Genomic DNA, 19318 nt, shown 5'->3' with positions numbered 1-19318 from the left:
AATGTTACAGGGGTTTCAACAGCTCCAATTATAAGAAGCATTTCGCAAATTTTATGGTCGTTATAGCAATCTAATTTACCAATACAACCTGCCATGAAGTGAAAAACTGCAGCTATGTTTTATACTAATTGTTAAGCCATTCTTTACACACAAATTTTGACTACGGATTACTCCGTTCTTTGTTTCCCCGATGAAGATATAGGGCTTACTGTGCGTGTGACAGGTCAACAGGGGGTCCTTATTCTTCCAAGGTACGTGATCACAGAGATCCATGTTTGACCAACTTTTGATTTTACATTCTTCACAGGAATTTTGAGACTGGTCACTGTTATTTTCACCATTTGGTGACTTAAGAATGGAGCTGCGTTCGATGCTTTGCCTTTTTTTAATAACCACAAAACAAGTAAACCCCGCCCTGAAGATATCCTTACATTCTGTTCTGCGTATAGTCAGTTTTTAAATCGAGGTAAGCTATTAACAAACAAGTTGGTGGTACAGGGGTTTCAACAGTCTCGATTGAAGTCAGCATTTCGCAAATTCTATGGTCGTTATAACGATCTAGTTCGTCAATACAACCTCGCATTTGGGTCAAATGCTGTCTGACGTGTTTCATACCGATTGTTAAGCCGTTCTTGGCACACGGATTTTGACTGCGGATAACTCCGTTTACCTGATCAAGATGTAGGGCTCACGGCGGGTGTGACCGGTCAACAGGGGATGCTTACTCCTCCTAGGCACCTGATCCCACCTCTGGTGTGTCCAGGGGTCCGTGTTTGCCCAACTACCTATTCTGTATTGCTTATAGGAGTTATGAGATTGATCACTGTTCGTTATCTTCACCTTGCATTCACAGATAGCTTATAAAGATCGAATGACTGCACAGTTAAAGGAAACTGATGTTGATTCTTTCCTTGTACTAACATGATTAGATATATGTTCAAAATACTTTGCTAATTCATCCTTAACAATACGAAATATTTTCCTGTTCCAATATTTCTGCATGCGTGCGGTTATCTTCTTAAACCTAGTGAAATTCCGAATTGACTTCATTCTCACGGGCAGATCCAGAAAATCGCGGTATGGGCAACTTTATGTGGCAAGGGGTTCTGGAGGTCACCTTTAGGCCCCCAGTGAGTCCAGGTGAAAACCTGGTGGGGACCAAGGTGTGAAGCCCACGGAAGCTCTTAGATTTTACAGATTTTATAGGACTTGAAATATATGTATCCTATGTAGCCATTCTGTCTATTTTCTGTCATTTTTAATACGGTGAAATTAATAAATTTATGCAAATTTTAAGGGTTCTTGGAAAAATGTAAGTTCTCCAAGTAAAAGTAATTCAACAAATCAAATGATTTTGTCATTTATCTCTCCGAGAGTGGAAGAAATTATTGTTTCTTTTATCGTTTATATTGTTTTAAACAAGAGACCTCGATTTACCTTAAATTTGAAAATTTTAAGGGGGGGGGGGGGCGGTTGCACCCTACTTAAATTCGCCACTGATCCTTATATAGATTAAATCCTCTCACTTTACAAGCTATATACAACCGTTTACTATAATAAAAATATCAGGTGTTTGTGTATATTTTCTACTGTTTATTTAGTCCAATCTCCTTACTGAAGGATGTCCCAAAAATGTAGAATTACTAAGTATTCTTTCTTCCTTTTTATCAACCATACATTTTAGTTCATATTAAATGAAATGATTTCAGAATATCAAAAATTCAATATAGTAAATCAATATCTACCAAAACAATAAATCCGAATTTTTACCGTGCATTTGAAAAAATAAGTTATGTTGTAAAATATTCAAGTTTCCCAAGTATGATTCTGTATGTGGAAAATCAAATCATTGTCTGGGTATGGGGTAGGTTGCTTATTTGGGGATATCGTGCTTGCTAGCACCAAAATTCGGTGGTATCATTGAATGCGAAGATTAAAAACTTGGACGTGGAGTTACCAATCAGTATGAGTAATTTCAGCAAGGACACTGTCCTGTATGAATGTAAAACTTATACGGTACCAATTTTGATGCACCAGATGCGCATTTCGACAAATAATGTCTCTTCAGTGATGCTCAACCGAAATGTTTGAAATCCGAAATAACTATGAAGTTTTAGATCTAAATATAGCCAAAAACAGCGTGCCAAACAAGTGGAGCCAAATTCGTCCAAGGATAAGAGCTATGCATGAGGGAGATAATCCTTAATTTTGAAATGAATCTCTAAATTTTATAACAGCAATTAAATGTATATTTACGGATTATATCCGTATTTTCAAGCTAGTAACGAAGTAATTAGCTACTGGGCTGTAGAGACCCTCGGGAATTAACAGTCCACCAGAAGAGGCCTCGACCCAGGGGTCATAATGTAAAACTTATACGGTACCAATTTTGATGCACCAGATGCGCATTTCGACAAATAATGTCTCTTCAGTGATGCTCAACCGAAATGTTTGACATCCGAAATAACTATGAAGTTTTAGATCTAAATATAGCCAAAAACAGCGTGCCAAACAAGGAATGTACAACTAAATGACAGTGGACAACTATATGTAAAACTTATACGGTGCCAATTTTGATGCAACAGATGCGCATTTCGACAAATAATGTCTCTTCAGTGATGCTCAACCGAAATCTTTGAAATCCGTTATAACAATAAACTTGCTAGAGCTATTTTAGGGAAAAACAGAGTGCCAAAAAGTGGAGTCAAATTCGTCTCAGGATAAGAGCCATGCATGAGGGAGATAATCCTTAATTTTGAAATGAATTTCTAAATTTTACCACAGCAATTAAATATACATCCGTATTTTCAAGCTAGTAACGAAGTACTTAGTAGCTGGGCTGTAGACACCATCGGGGACTAACTGTCCATCAGCAGAGGCCTCGACCCAGGGATCATAATGTAAAACCTCTACGGTACCAATTTTGATGTCCCAGATGCGCATTTCGACAAATAATGTCTCTTCAGTGATGCTCAACCGAAATGTTTGAAATCCGAAATAACGATAAACTTGCTAGAGCTAATTTAGGGGAAAACAGCGTGCCAAAAAGTGGAATCAAATTCGTCTGAGGATAAGAGCTATGCATGGGGGAGATAATCCTTAATTTTGAAATGAATTTCAAAATTTTATATGGTTATATAATTTTTACATGCAAGGTGAAGATAACGAACAGTGATCAATCTCATAACTCCTACAAGCAATACAAAATAGATAGTTGGGCAAACACGGACCCCTGGACACACCAGAGGTGGGATCAGGTGCCTAGGAGGAGTAAGCATTCCCTGTTGACCGGTCACACCCGCCGTGAGCCCCATATTCTGATCAGGTAAACATCTTATGAAAAATAAAACACATAGATATATACGTTCAGCTCCTATTTATACTGATAGCACCACTACAAGTATTTTAGATACAAATAAATCACAATCTTGTATCATTTCATTGCTTACAAAGTATATAAAACGACTAAACAATATTCTATGGATGAAATATGATTTGCGCCTTTCTTTTAAAACACAATCAGAATTATATAAACATCGTTTGTTTTAACAAATTCACATTGTTAACGAGATTCGCACTTGAGATTTAAAGTAATGCCGATTTGGAAGGAAAGTGTATTTTTGATTTTTACTGTGAAGAAGAATCAGGAGATTAAAAAAAAAATACTGGGGACGCAACGTTTTTTATTGAGCTACAGTTTTCTAAACATGACCTTTTTGCACTTAAAATCTTACTGATTAAACTTGATTTTTCTGTTGGTGTCAACATAAGCAACACAAATCAATCATTACATAATATAGATACATAACCATGTCTTCTAACAGTAGAGATGAAAAAGGTTTTAATTAATACTAGTAATGGAAATAAATAATGACCTTTTTTCCACTTGATATACTTTAAAAAATCGCGATATCAAATTTGAGAGTTTAAAAGGACATATTTGGAGTAATATCAATTTCTAAAATTTCACATAATTTCCAAGGTCTTGTCTAAAATGTATAATGGAACTTTAAAAGTGGGGGCCGGAGACCTAATTTTTTAATTATTAGCGAAAATGGCGATTTTTATACAAAATTTCGAGGAAATTAATTTAAACTTTTATAACAATCGGTGTTCTGTTTGGAAAAATATATCAACCAAATCAATAAATTACAACATTGAACTACTTCCAAGTCTCACCTACTTGTATCATAAATCATAAAACTGAAATACTCGTGTAGGAGTATAAAGACAGAAGATATATTGGATGAAACAGAAACTGTAATATCACGCAAATTAGATCTCTTTGATTAATCAATACTTCCACCACCAAATATAGTCCCTGCAAAACCCTTTCAAAATTTGAATTGATATAAAAAAAATTTCAACTGAATAGGGTTCAGTAATTTACTTACTTACTTAGTCCTCTTCGTGCTGGTTTGCACATAAGGCTTCCACTAGATACCTCCAGTATGCTCTGTCTTGAGACCAAGTCTTTATTTGTCCCCAAGTCCATCCTTGTTCCTTCATCTCTCTTTCTACTGCTCTCCTCCATGTCTCTTTTGGGCGACCTCTTTTTCTCTTCCCTGCTGGTGTCCATCTTAGAGCAACATGTGGGATCGATGTGGGATCCATTCTCAAAACATGGCCTAGCCAGCGCCACCTCCTCTAAATTTTCTCTGATATTGCTGTTGTTTTAGTTTTGTTGTAAATTTCTCTGTTTGATATTCTATTTGGCCAAAAAACTTTTAGAATTCTTCTTAAAAATCTAATCTGGAAAACATCAAGTTTATTGCAGATGGTTTTATGACTTTCCAGGATTCTGAACCATATAAAAGAACTGAAATTACATTGCTTTTGAAGATCTTGATTTTCGTGTTAAGTTTGATTTTTGAGGAGTTCCAGATTTTCTTTAAACTTGCAAAGGCTCCTCTGGCTTTGTATAGACGGTGGTCAACATCGAGTTTTGAGTTTCCATCTTTTGTAATTTTACTTCTCAAATAAATAAAGTCATTTACATCTTCTACTGTCTGGTTGTTTAGCAGTATTTATGTAAAGACCAAGTTGTTTTCCTGTTTCTTCCAGTATGTTCGTTTTAGCTTGTATATCAATTAGTCGCTGAGAAAGAAGGACAATATCGTCAGCAAAGTCAAGGTCTTCCAAACGTTCCGTGAATGTCCATTGCAGGCCACTGTTTGTGTCATTTGTAATTTCCTTCATAAGCCAGTCCACACACATGGAGAAGAGAAGAGGTGACAGACGACAGCTTTGCTTAACTCCTGTTCTAATTTCTAGTTCAGGTGAAAGTTCAGTACCACAAATGACTTTTGCTCTAAAATCTGAATATAAAACTTTGATGATGCTAATAATTTTAGATGGGATTCCATAATGAGACAAAATTTTCCATAATGAATTTCTATCTATGCTATCGAATGCTTTCTGGAAGTCAATAATATTGGCATAAAGTGTGTTGGTCCACTCATTGCTTTGCTCAATTATCTGCCTTAGAGAAAATATCTGGTAACTACAAGATCTTCCTTTTCTAAAACCAGCTTGATTTCTTCTGTTATCTTTAGTTTCCGTTTCTGTAATCAAATCTTTAACAGGAGTACAGGTTCAGTAATAAATGTGTAATATGTTTGCACCAATGGGATCAACATTGAACCAGTGAATACTTAGCTGTAGCATGCAAGGTGAAGATAACGAACAGTGATCAATCGCATAACTCCTATCGGACTTTTTCGAGATGGGCTGACTTTTACAGTCAACGGCTGACTTTGACAAGAGCTTAATATACGGAAACCTTTTCGTGACATATCTGTATACATGAATAAGTGATGTACAGAAATGGTAAAGTTGTCCAAACATTATAGAGTTGTTCCGGTTCATTTCCATACGTGTACTGTTTCTAAAACAGTAGAGACTATGTGACCTAATATCCCCATAAATAGTTTTGGTCACCTGATCTAATGCAATTGGTCAGCATCCGTCGTTGTGCGCCGTGTGTGAACAATTGACCATTCTTAACTTCTTCCTGATACTGTAATTGCCATTTATTTTTTTTTCAAATCTGGTATGAAGCATCTTTGGGACAAAGGGGGTAAAGTATAAATTTCAGGACATCTGCAAGGATGGAGCAAATCTTGACTAATGTTAAAGATCTCCCTTACATTTGTAAGAAAATATGGTCATGTAGCGCTGGAAGGCCTCTACCGAAATTGTAAATTCCATGATATCCGGGGTAGACGTTCTGACTCCAGGACGGGGCCAAACTAGGTACTACTATTTAATGTTTATGTGTAAAGCATTTAAAAATAGCATAGATCTTCTTCATTGCTATGCCGTGGGCCTCTTGTTACTTAAATATTTTAGATGAAACAATTCCAGTTCCATACCCGCCAAGCTGTTTTTATATGTCAGTATTGAAAAGATTAATTGGAGAAAGGGGATCAGACTCATGGCTTTCATAACGTACTAGGATTACTTTTTAATTTTTGCGTACTTCATATTGGATAGAATGAATAGATATCAAAACCAACGGGGTTCGAATTCGAATCTACAAACAGAATCAATTGAAGATATGCGTTTTCGGTGCACATGTGGCTTTAATAAATGTTTGGACAGAAATACGGTATATTGGGAAAATATGTTAGGATTTTTTTTATATATTATAATGCAAGAATACAGCGACCTACGCCGTAAATCGGAGGTTTTTATGATGAGCGGATCTGTAGCTCTCTGGTATGTCCAAATATTTCCTCACAGAGCTACATATTTGCATTAGTGCAGATGAACATGTAATTCCGAAGTAGGAAGAGGGCTGAAATAGACTATGCCTGTTGCTGAATCCTATTCACTTATTAGTGAATGGAATATTGTTTAAATAAAAAATCCGAATTGTAGGTACGTTTATCATGTTCTGTGTTGTATATCTGTGTCTTTGATCGAATAAAGTTGTGTAACAACGTCATATATTTTCATGATAAAGTAAAATGCAAAACTCTTGCATGATAAACTTACATTTGATTTATCATGATGCAATGACTTTTTGTAATATTTTAACAAGATATATGTGTGAGTTAAAAATCCAGGTATGCATGGAAAAAATGAAATGAATCAATACCCATGTGTGAAATATGTTTTGATAATTGTCAGATAAATGAAAGAAGTTCAAGTGGTTTGAAACGTAACAGGCCTACCGTAATAATATTGTAACGTGCAGCGATCTGAACACGCTCGCCGTTGCTTAGAGAGAGACTCTACCATATCACTAGAAAAACTACCTCATTAGCAAGGCCGTAGAAAATCCCTACATACTGTTTCCTACACTTTCCTCCTCTCAGAGATGCTTCATCCCGAAGCTTAGCATTGGATCTTCTCTGATTTTTGGCACCTCTTTAGCAAAAGCATCTGTCGTTCATGACAACAATCACTGTTGACCCAGGACGAAACCACGTGCGTATAAGGACAAACTGTCCCAGAGCTCCAACATACTCTACCTGAAGCAAGCCTCTGGACAGCCAAACACCCGAGTCACTACACTGTCACCATTTTGTAACGTGCAGCGGTTTGAACACACTCGTCGTTGCTTAATTTGCGTGATCAAGAGAAATCACTATAAAGCTAGCTCAACAGCGAGACAGAAGTTCCCTATATTCTGTTCAACAAATCGACATTGCAAATATTTAACGAGTCCGTGTTTCCGTACAATACTCAGGTTTAAATGTCCAAGTCAGCCGTTGACCGTGAAAGTCAGTCGTTCTCGCAAAAGTCCACTAGCAATACAAAATAGATAGTTGGGCAAACACGGACCCCTGGACACACCAGAGGTGGGATCAGGTGCCTAGGAGGAGTAAGCATCCCCTGTTGACTGGTCACACCCGCTGTGAGCCCTATATCCTGATCAGGTAAACGGGGTTATCCGCAGTCAAAATCAGTATGCTCAGAAATTATCTTCCTTAATCACCATCATTAGTAGCTGATAAATGTAATTTTAAAAAATTGTTTCACGTCCATCGGAATGTTTTCATGAAGTGATTTACTCCGACAATAAGGAACATAACTACAGATAAACTCATGGATTATCCCGAAGGCTTCCCGCATTGATGAACAAAGCTGACTGTCAAAGATGTCCCTGTGTCCGCTCTAAAGAGGATTTGGAGTCCAACAAGATTTTATTTCGGGTTTGCTAAAGTGCAACGAACTAGATGTAATATGCACTTTGGGAGAGTGCATTGGAATAACGTTTGGTTTGGTCAATGATATAAGTTTGAATGTATATGCAATGCCTAATAGCATATGTTTGAATTTCAAATATCACTTGCACCATATATCAGTTATCTTTCTCCATTCCACTAATTTCAAATTCCACACATCTGAATTAAAATTTGTGATACTTTCTTCATGCGATAAGCCTTTGAAGGCTCAGTTACGTAAAGTAAATACAGAATCATGTCTTCTAACAAAATAGATATAAAAAGTTTAGTGTTGGTAGATTAAAATTAAATATTGACTTAAAATATGGCAAAATTCACCATAGAGAAATCGAGAGATTAATTACGAGTATTATCATTTCTTAAGATTACACATAAGTTACAAGCCTTAAAATTCAAAATAGAACCAAAGAAAGCGTGCAATGTGAATCAATTTTTAATTCCTAGCACTTGTCGAAATAAAAGGTGAAGATAACAAACGGTGATCAATCTCATAGCTCCTATAAGCGATACAAAATAGAGAGTTGGGCAAATACGGACCCTTGGATATACCAGAGGTGGGATCAGGTGCCTTGGAGGAGTAATCATCCCCTAAGCATACCTTAATTCACTTCACGAAAAATAATTGTCCATTCCATATTCCGGTTAAATATTTTGTGCGTGTTTTCTACCTAGGAATTGGTATTCTGTCTGAGAGAATGTATCAACCAAATCAATTTACAATATTTGAACAAGTTCCAAGTCTCAACTGCTTTGATCATGAAAAAGCGAACATAACGAACAGTGAACAATCTCAATCTTCATATATAATAAGAAATACAGAACATGAGGTATAGATATTGAAGATATATTGGATACGACAGCAACTATGAAAAGAAGAAGATTTACAACTTATCGATTTAGCAAAGCTTGCGCTCTAACCAAAATTTGAATTGACATAGAAAATTCAACTCAATAATTGTCAATAATAAATGAATTTTGGACCATTGAAATATGTATAGGATCACTTCTTACACCGCTGTAGCTTCCTGCAAACTTGTGCTTAAACGCTGAAGTGTTAATGTCCCTAAACGTCACGGAAATCAAGCATGATACTGCACAAGCGACTATTAAAAGTCCGTATTCAAATTGATACATATTGAAACCGGAAATAACTCCGACTAGACTAATTGTTTAAATATATAGCGGAAGGAAAACGTGTTATGTGCAACAAATATCAAACTCGGTAATTATTATTTGTTGAAACGAAATGACAAATTTTCAACTTGTGATAATTCTTATAATATTGTCACAGAAATTAGTTATCTCAGAAACCACTAAAACACCACGCATTTGTCAAGAAGTGTAAGTATCACTGTACAGAGCATGTATTGTATTTTCATGTATCGTGTAGAAACAGGAATGCGTAGGCGTTAACGCTAACAAAGGCACAGTACATGTGACGCGCTGATATAATGATTTTTGTCGTGTGTTTTTATTTCATTGTTTTATTTTTCACTTTTCAATATATAACGTGCATTTTTGTATCAGGATTTCTAGATGAATTTCTCTTCGCATTCCCTAATACCTCTTTTTCTTTTCGATCATTATGATCTTCAAGCAGATTTCCAATACATTTCAAGAATAGGTTCAGTATACGTCAAATGTTAAAATGGTAGATCAAATGTTTCGTCCGTGTGGTACTTTTTACCAAACTTAATGTAACCAACCATGCAAAACTGCGCTAAAATGTTACCTATACAAAGTTTTTGCATCGTTATGTCCCAGTGTTGCGAGATTAAATTTGTTTTTTACTAGCTACTTTTCATTTATTTTATTTTTATTTATTTTTTGGGGGTTTGGTTTTTGGGGGGGGGAGTACCAAATTTTAAAACAATCAGATTGCGCTGATTATTAGAGCAGTTTGCATTCTTATACGTGTATCAATAAAACACATTATACCAGCACCCTTGAAAATAACATTGTGTTGTTGACTAATATTTTTAAAATGTAGTTAAAATATTTTTATACTGTGGTACGCATGTAGACCAATCGAAGTGCACTGTCAGGACGTGTTATCGACCAGAAATCTGTTTTAGTCAGTGGGGATGTACTTCCAAATGCCATATGAAAGCCAGGACTCCCTCCCCTATCAACAATAGTTTTACCTATCTCCTCTAGGACAACACATTGGTTCAATGGTTGTTGTACAAGACAAGATGTTTTATAGATTGAATTGAGTTCACTAATAATTCTGTATATTGAATGAATACCCGTATGAAAATTTACTTGAATGGAAAATCCCTTCTCAGGTTGATTGGTTTAAGCAACTGTTGTGCCGGCACGACCTGGGATGATCACCAAAAGGAATGTGTTCGTAGGTGATATGTTTTATACATATATCGTGTGTAAAGTGGATCGAGTATATAATATAAAAACGTTTATGCCTTATTCTGAATATTTAAAAATCTTTTAAGTATTTTTAAAACAGGATCCTTTTCTGAATACTTGTCATTTAGAGTGTGATCCAGGATTCAGAGGAATCAACTGTTCTGAACTTTGTCCTCGCGGCGTGTTTGGAAGACGATGTCAATCAGCATGTCCACAGGAGTGCCAGTATTGTCACCATATTACAGGGGGATGTCTAACAGACCAAAATAGTGAGAGTTCGAAACTTTGACATTCTTAATTACATATACAACATGAATAAGGCACATGGTCATTGTCGTTAATAAGTAAGAAATGTGTTTCTTATTGATTTAAAGCTAGGGATGATTAGAAAAAAAGTGTGTTTGTAGGTTAAATTTATAACACATATATTGTGTGTAAAGTGGATCGCGTACATATAATGAAAAACATTATGCCTTATTTTTGGTATTTCGAAATCTTTGAAGTATTTTTTCAAAACAAATCCTTTTCTGAATACTTGTCATTTAGATTGTGTTCCAGGATTCGTAGGACACAACAGTTCTTTTCGTTGTCCTCGCGGCGTTTTTGGAAGACGATGTCAATCGATATGTCCACAGGACTGCCAGGATTGTCACCATATCACTGGGGAATGTCTAACAGACCAAAATGGTATAGTTCTAAACTTTGACATTCTCAATTATATATATGACATGAGCAATGCACATGATCATTGTCGCTAATGAGTAGGAAATGTCTTTCTTAGTACTTTAAGGCAGTGCCGGAAAGCAACAACGTAATTAGTAAAATTGTGTATTTAATGTTTTTTCGGAATTCCTTACACCGTCGTAGGGTAGTTAAAAAACAAAAAAAAGAATTCCGGAACTGTCATGATGTGGCTGTGATTGACTTGACGACTGACAAGTATTCCTTCACGGGAAGATAGAGAAAATTAGCCATAGTGTTAAATAACAATATAATACGTCAATATTTAATAATGGAAGATCAAATACTTCGTCCGTGTGGTACTTTTTAACAAACTTAATGCAAACCACCATGCATAACTGCGCTAACACCTCGCGTAAACAAAGTTGTCCATGTCCCAGTGTTGCGAGTTTAAATAATGTTTATGTGGGCACTGGGAGTCTTAAGATATTTTTTCCTGAGAGGAGGAACTTGGTGGATGCATTCAACTTCAACACTTTCGTTCGGTAAGTGGAAAATGCCATGAATTGAAATTTTATCCAGTTCACATTTCCTATTATTTCACAACATTCTTTTAACAATATCTATAATTTTAACCACGTGATATAGTAGATTATTATTTTGTGTGCATGTATGTATTTCATAGGTCCAAAAGCGCAGCCCCTACATGTGCATGTAATTGTAAATACATATGTATACCACATTTGTAAACACGGAATCTTGCAAGTTTATCTCCTTTTATGTAAAAATATCATAGTTTGAACTACAAATATGTATACATGTACATACAATTACTTGTAAATCTTGAAATTTCATTAATATAAGAGATATATCAAACCTGGAGTTTCATGTTTTACACAGACATGCATGTCTACGAAACGTTTTTGTAAATAATGCAAAATCATAGGCCCGCATGTGCCCCCTCATTTAAATATAAGTAAGATTCTCGAGACGATCTGTCGTAACGTTTGATCAGAACAGACTTGTCCCACATTAAATTCGATAGTTTCACTATTTAGACGTTTTGTTTGTTATAAGCTTTTGTAGTTTAGTTTTAGTGTTAGTTAACTTTTCTATTTAGTTTTCTTTTTCTATGTACATATTCTGTTGTCCTGAGGAAGGGACAGGTCGTTCCAACAATTTGACAAATTCACTGTTTTTGTCCTTGGTCACTTTAGTGTTTTGTATATCCTTATTCATTTGACTTCGTATCTACTATTAGATCTTTCACTTTGGATGTTGAGTATTGTTGATTTTTGGTGCTTTCTTCTTGACCCGTACTTGGTAAAGATAACAGATCTATTGAGTCTAGAGTTGCATTCATTTGGTAGAATGAGACGGCAGAGTATGAAAACGATAAGGATCTATTATCCTCTAGTAATACAATATTTAATTCTAGAATACCAATAATTCAAATATCAATGAATATACATTGAAACACAGTTTTAGAATTCATATGCTCTGAAAAAGCATAATTATTCAATGGTTAACAAAGGTTCAAACATTAATTATGGTGATTTTTTCTAGGCATCATTTCTTGGACCAGTGCAAGTTGGAAATGGATTCGAGTCAATAAGTTCAACAGCAATTGCATTGAAAATTTGCAAAAAGGGTCAATATTTTTTAAAGGTCAATTAGTTTTCATTTTAATACCTTACAACAGTTTCAAAGAGAATTCTGATATTGTTTGGCCGTTCTTGCCACACTGATTTTGACTAGATATCACTCTGTTTACCTGATCAAAACATGGGGCGCCGTTTACATGATGAAAATATAGGGCTCCTGGCGCATGTGACCGGTCGACAGGGGATGCTTACTCCTCGTAGGTACCTATCAGTTTTGAATTCCGTATAGGAGTTATGAGCTTGATCACTGTCCGTGATCTTCACTTTTTAATTTTAGGATAAAGTACAAATATTAAAATAAATAATCATAAAGATGAGGACAATTCAATGCTTAGGTTTAGGGGCTAGCTATTAATAGCTACCTTTAAGTTTTATATGGCTTTTCATTTTATAAGCATCCATCTCTTCCTTCGTTTTAATTGTTCGTAAAACTCTTGACATGGTGATAGTCGGCGACATCAAAACAACCGCGTGATATGTCCAAAACCCATTGATAGTCATAATTGTTGTAAGCGGAGGTTTCCTGCTCGTCGTAGCAAACCTTTTTGTAGTTGCTCATTACATCATTATGATAACTAAACATGCAATATAATCGATGTCATGATGGATAATGTTCTTTTCAGAAAGAATTGCCTGTTTATGAACAAATCAACGAAAACCAAACCTTGCGAGAAACTACTCTTCCGAAAATGGGAAACTCCTCGTGACAAGACACGTAGCTTGGTGTCTAGAACTTGGTGGTTAATGATGACACCATGAAAAACTGAATGTTTTGAGACATTGTTTGTTTCACTAAATATTGTGAATCAATCAGAAAACGTCAATGAATTGTATATTATACAGTGATGTTTATACAGTGTACATATTATGATCAAGTATAGTGTTCTCGATTCCACAGTGATATTTATTGAAAACACTAACATGTTCAAATATTTAAGGAAAATCAGAATACAGAATTCCTGAATAAATTGCTGTATGTATAAAACGTATCACAACCAATTACAACCAATGCGCTTTCTTTTACATAAAGCAAGAGAAACACATACTGGAAAATTCAAATGTATGTAATACACGCATATTATTTTGCAAACAACATGTATCTAGCACAATAAGAATGATTAACAGGAAAATATATCCGATAGTGCTCATCATCAAGTAGATTAATGTGCAAAGTACGTAATTGAATTTATGGCTTCTTCCCTTCCTGGTCCTCTTATATCGATCATTTTCTACATGTGTACACTCTATCAAAGGTTAAGGACCATCATATTCGGTAAGAGAAAGATCATATATATATATATCCCGACCCGACCATGGTACAAACTCTCTAAACCATAGTCAGTAAAGACGCTTTACAACGAAACCACCACCATTTTTATCACTCAGTACAACAATGTATCACTCTTGTCACCAATGTAGTTTATCGATACTTGTCGTTTTTGCGTGTTATTTGTTTATGTAATATATATCTCTTGATAAAGAAAATTCGAGTTTTAAATAACCAACAGTGTCGTGGCCTTTTCAGTGCTTATATATATATATATATATGTGTGTGTGTGTGTGTGTGTGTGTGTGTGTGTGTGTGTGTGTGTGTGTGTGTGTTGGGATTCAGATTTCCCCATCTCTAGCAGTCTATAAAATGCGGACCCGGATTCTGATTTAGAATTGGTTGAGTCTGCTTGGCAGTGCTGGTCATTTGACATTTTATCGTCAGTACCTAACACGTAATAGGCACTTGAATCATATATCACAATGACATATGAAAGACACCCAGGGTCGTAGCACTAAAGGTTCATTCTTGCCAATGGGAAATACCTCTCACTTCTCACTTTTGAATGATAAGTGTTTGTCGAAGGAGCAGATAAATCTAATTTTCTTCCTAATGTTTGACACACCCAAGGCATGAACCGGGCTCGAAACAAAGATTTTCCGGTCACGAACCTTTAACCACTCATTCACCGCGATTGTTTGATACATCATGACAAAAGCCGGACCTGATTTGTACCTGGTCATTAGGAGGCCACATGGTAAATATCCTTACACTTCAAAACGCTTTGAATAAGTTGAGAATTTGTGCTGGCTATGTATTACGTTCGTTGTGTCATATTTTGATTTTAAGAAAAAAACTCAAACTGATTATTGTTATACTATTAGTTTAATTTATGTGTACCCTGGTGACATCAATAAACTGTACTTATCTGTGGACAAATATAATGCACAATAACTATTGTCTTCCTCGTCACAATTCAGCCGCTCTGAAAGAAAAACAAAACCATCTATTGATCACAAAAGGTAAACTATCGTATTGATTTCTAAAATGACAAAGATTAGTTTTACATGTGTACTTTTGGAAAATTACCATAAAAACAAAACATATACCCATGGACTTGCTTCGAATGACAATAAATCATAATTTTTTTGAAAACATGTATATGCACCTTTACCCTTACCTACATGTAACAATGCTTACCCACGAGCCATTGTAGAAAAAGTATATTCATCATAAACTACATACCAATAATACTTGCATACTAATTTAGCATTTGGGTAAAATAACTTTAACTGGAACACTACTATATTTACTGGGGTATCTTCATATCGTTTGAATCCCGTGGAGACCCGAGTTAGATTAGGTCCTCAATACCCCTTGCTTGTCGTAAAAGGAGACTAGCTAGGATGATCATTTTGTTGAGACCACGAAAATCGAGGTCGCTGTTACAGCAGGTGTGGCACAATAACGATCCCTCCCTGTTAAAAGCACGTAAGTGCAGAGCATAGGCTTAAATTTTGCAGTCCTTCGTCGGTAATGATGACGTCTCCATATGAGTGAATTTTTCGACAGGGACGTTAAACAATATACAATCAATCATATCTTTCATAGACTATGAACATATACAATACTTAGATATCAATATGAGAATACGTGTTTGTAATAAATGTATCACAAAAACTCAATGTACTACAAATTAAAGCACATTACTGTACGCCGTCAGTACTAACAGGTGCTTGACTAGAAGAGTCAGTGGATAATTCAAAATGTGAGATATTCTCATCATAAGCATATCCTAGATAGTGTATAGCATACTATAAATGCAGCACCAATTAAAAGTCACAAGTTTAAAAGAATGCGGAAGTACATTGTAGATAAATTCTACCCACTTGAATCTGTGATTCCCTATCTTATTACCGCTACCTACTTCCTCAATTACTTCACTACATACATGTTTATAATCAACATCATTTCCTTTAAACGTCTTTAGTTCCAGTAATGTGAACTACTTCAGTTTCAGTAACTAAACACCCTTTCATATATGTCTTGAAATGAAAAACAGTGGAACTTACTCATAAGACGAGTTATAAACCCCGGACGGTTTAGATGTTTCCAGTGTGACGTCAAATGTGGATATGTCATGCTTCTTTCTATCAAACAAAAATTTATATTGAAAATAATGAACAATACAATTAACAAAACAGGTCTAAACTTTCCCACACAATCATGTTCTTGTAACAAAGATTGAGAGGATACATCAGTTTAACAAAGTGTTATAAATTGATTAAAATTACAAAATTTTGAATTCTGATTAATTTCACTGTACTGAGCGAAACACGTTTTACTAACTTTCCGAATTCGATTCCATCTTGGATTGTTTCTGGTAGCTTCCGGTGTAGGGTTTCCGGTAGGAATAAAGTTAGAATCCCAGCCATGACCGAAGAACCGCCAAAAATCACTAACGGTAACGCCTGGCCAAACTTTCCGCTGACATAGTCACTCTATAAATACATTTCACCAACAAAACATTATCTTATGCTCAGTATATTAACAGTCATCTAAATCTAAATATTATCTCTAAATATATCAAATTCCTAGCATTTATCTATTTTGACAAAAAAATTGTTTAATATTTTTGCAAGCCTGCATATTAACACAAGAGACCACGTACCTCACATCTTAACTTAAATATTGTATTTACACCAAAATTCAAAATATGTTTATACCATATTAGGTATGATGTATTATATGTCCAGTGTATCGAACTGCTACAATGCCAATATCAACATTTAGGTACACTGAGATATTTCTGCAGTTTATTGAAACGTAGTACATACTGCACACTCACGAAAGCAATCGACATCTTAGTTATCACCATACGATGAACACACCCGTCTTTTACACTCATATTTTTATGCAAGCAGATATCACTTCAAGTTCATTGTATACATACCGTTGATGCTATATATGGAGCAGCCATACCGCCAAAGCGAGCGACACAGGAACTAGTTCCCATGGCGCCGTTCCGGACCACAGTAGGATATAACTCTGCCGTGTATATGTAAATGACACCAAAAGCCGCTGCAGACCCCATCTTACCAATGATGGACAGGACTAATGTCAGACTGCTCAATTTTGTAGCAAAGATATAAATATAATTAATTGTGGAAATTCGGAACAGATGAAAACTCGTTGAAAGCAGAAATATGACATTGATAGTGAATAGAAGTAACAGGATTTATGCAAGACAAATTATTTTACTAAGCCTTGCCTTCTTTGCCATAAAGGACAGGAAATATGGTACACAATAACGCAGCGCCACCTATGATCATAATCAAGAAGTGTAACTTCTGACGTCCTATTCTGTTTAGCAAAACCATGGTAGAAATTTTGGCAGGAAACTCAACAATTGCTAGAATGAATTGATTCAGGTAAAAGTCTCCTCCTAGATTTCCAATATGCATAGTCACTCCGTAGTAATCCATGGCTATTACAATCCTAACAAAAATAAATATCTACAGACAAGTAATGTTTATATTTCATGTAATAAACGTACTGATATTGTATTTCGTTTCTTTATTGGTATATACATGAATTTCAAAGTTGTGTGGCACAAACAGAAGTTGGATTTTGGAGATAGCAATATGACATGTTTACGGTTGTGAGATATAAATATGAACAATACGCCATTAACACCAGCACAAAATTATTCAATCTGATCACACAGGGGATGCTTACTCCCCCTAGGCACCTGATCCCACCTCTGGTACATCCAAGGGTCCATGTTTGCCAAACTCTATTTTGTATCCCTTATAGAAGTTATGAGATTGATCACTGTTCGTTATCTTCACCTTTTCACATCCAGTTTGAACTCAATTGCATGTATAAATAGAATATATCTTACCAATTAAAGAATAAAATCAGCGCACGTATGAACAACACACAGTATCCAAACACATGCCAAATTTTTTCCCCTTTAGGGATATCATTTTTTTCTCCTACAATGAGATTTCCTTTCACTTTGACTCCGTTTACTTTGGCGATACGTTGTACAATTTCTTCCGCCTCCTCTAATCGCCCCTGCGTCAACAGCCAACGGGGGGATTCTGGAATCACCCTAAAACAATTTTAATGAAATATATCCAAGTGATTACTATTCACTTATAAATTTTCTTGCAATTTTAAGCCCCTATACAGCTATGTGCATATATTCATTGTACTAACCACCAGTACAGGACATAAACTACACATGGTACAGCCACGGCCAGTTGTAGATACTGCCAATTACGGACCAAGGCACCTACTCCCGCCAGGTACAACAACCCAACAGTAAAAAACATGTGGATAGAAATACCGGTCATCACCCTCTTAGACGGTCCGGTGAATTCAACGCCTGTCAAAAGCAATCAAATTGTTTCACCATCAAATTGAGCTGTACTTCTAAAAACTTTTGATAGCAAACGAGGAAAGCATCAAAGAAAAAAATCACAATTGATATCCCACAAGATCATTCATTTTGACATTAAAATCTCGAATCAATTGTCAAAATACATCAACATTTTCCATCCAAAAACAACTACATGTAGTTACCAATTCAGGCTAGTATAAACCATAGCCTTTGATAGCTAAAACTATATCTCAAAATTGCTACCGTTACGAATAATTTGGTAATATACTTGCATTATATTGCACAGGTAAATGTACTATCCCTTACTTAATACACTGGCCGGCATGAGTACTCCATGGAAGGCGACTCCTACGATGAAATTCAGGACAACAAAAAGGTAAAAATCAGAGACAAAGGCGACGCTGATTGCTGAGACAACCTGTAGAAAAGCTGACATCACATATGTGAGATATTGCTATATACGCACATATCGGACAGGTATGCAAGCACTACATTTCCTGAAAGCAAAACCTCCCAAAATATAAAAACAACTGTACATGCGAAGTTTCCATAGCGTCTTCACAAACTAGATTAACATGTCAAGAAAATAGATGTACAATATTTTAGATTTTGAGGACTACTGGGCAGTTTGATAAAATGCATGGGGCATGGGAATACTCATATCTTGTGATGGGTAATACAAAAAGTTAATTTGTTCACCATCACTGATTCCATGCACAAATACTATGAAGTT

General features: G+C 35.6%; 2 protein-coding genes across 5 annotated transcripts; one reads left to right on the top strand and one right to left on the bottom strand.

The window, feature by feature from the left end:
* The first annotated feature begins 9409 nt into the window (after positions 1-9409).
* LOC125654541 (multiple epidermal growth factor-like domains protein 11) lies at positions 9410-14381 on the top strand. 4 transcript variants are annotated; one of them, XR_008796958.1, is made up of 5 exons: positions 9410-9536; positions 10484-10552; positions 10691-10831; positions 11109-11249; positions 13531-14381. XR_008796958.1 is itself a non-coding variant. In XM_056144396.1 (5 exons), exons 1-5 carry the CDS (start codon positions 9442-9444, stop codon positions 13548-13550), a joined length of 450 nt encoding a protein of 149 aa, XP_056000371.1. In that variant the 5' UTR covers positions 9410-9441; the 3' UTR covers positions 13551-14381. The 4 variants fall into 4 exon arrangements, 2 of the variants coding, with proteins under 2 accessions (XP_056000371.1, XP_056000370.1); XM_056144396.1 differs by having other exon boundaries at positions 10484-10548; positions 11121-11249; XM_056144395.1 differs by having other exon boundaries at positions 10484-10548.
* Positions 14382-15043: 662 nt separating this feature from the next.
* On the bottom strand, positions 15044-18601 carry LOC125654514 (organic cation transporter protein-like). The gene is made up of 7 exons (XM_056145685.1): positions 18402-18601; positions 18082-18294; positions 17439-17675; positions 17131-17365; positions 16527-16678; positions 16250-16327; positions 15044-15162 (listed from the first exon to the last, which is right to left on the bottom strand). Exons 1-7 carry the CDS (start codon positions 18536-18538, stop codon positions 15147-15149), a joined length of 1068 nt encoding a protein of 355 aa, XP_056001660.1. The 5' UTR covers positions 18539-18601; the 3' UTR covers positions 15044-15146.
* Positions 18602-19318: the final 717 nt, after the last annotated feature.

The sequence above is a fragment of the Ostrea edulis genome, chromosome 7 (genome assembly GCF_947568905.1).
Source record: "Ostrea edulis chromosome 7, xbOstEdul1.1, whole genome shotgun sequence".
Classification (NCBI taxonomy): Eukaryota; Metazoa; Mollusca; class Bivalvia; order Ostreida; family Ostreidae; genus Ostrea; species Ostrea edulis.
Note: the sequence above shows the minus strand (reverse complement) of the source record. Positions and strands in the feature narration are given on the sequence as shown.

What these genes read in the sequence shown, in the direction of transcription:
- LOC125654541 (XM_056144395.1), top strand. Translation starts at nt 9,442, where the DNA reads ATGACAAATTTTCAACTTGTGATAATTCTTATAATATTGTCACAGAAA. An exon ending in CCACGCATTTGTCAAGAAGT is followed by an intron (nt 9,537 to 10,483) that starts GTAAGTATCACT and finishes ATCCCTTCTCAG; the next exon opens with GTTGATTGGTTTAAGCAACT. An exon ending in TCACCAAAAGGAATGTGTTC is followed by an intron (nt 10,549 to 10,690) that starts GTAGGTGATATG and finishes CTTGTCATTTAG; the next exon opens with AGTGTGATCCAGGATTCAGA.
- LOC125654514 (XM_056145685.1), bottom strand. Translation starts at nt 18,538, where the DNA reads ATGACCGGTATTTCTATCCACATGTTTTTTACTGTTGGGTTGTTGTAC. An exon ending in GTTTATGTCCTGTACTGGTG is followed by an intron (nt 18,295 to 18,401) that starts GTTAGTACAATG and finishes AAATTGTTTTAG; the next exon opens with GGTGATTCCAGAATCCCCCC. An exon ending in CTCCATATATAGCATCAACG is followed by an intron (nt 16,679 to 17,130) that starts GTATGTATACAA and finishes ATGTATTTATAG; the next exon opens with AGTGACTATGTCAGCGGAAA.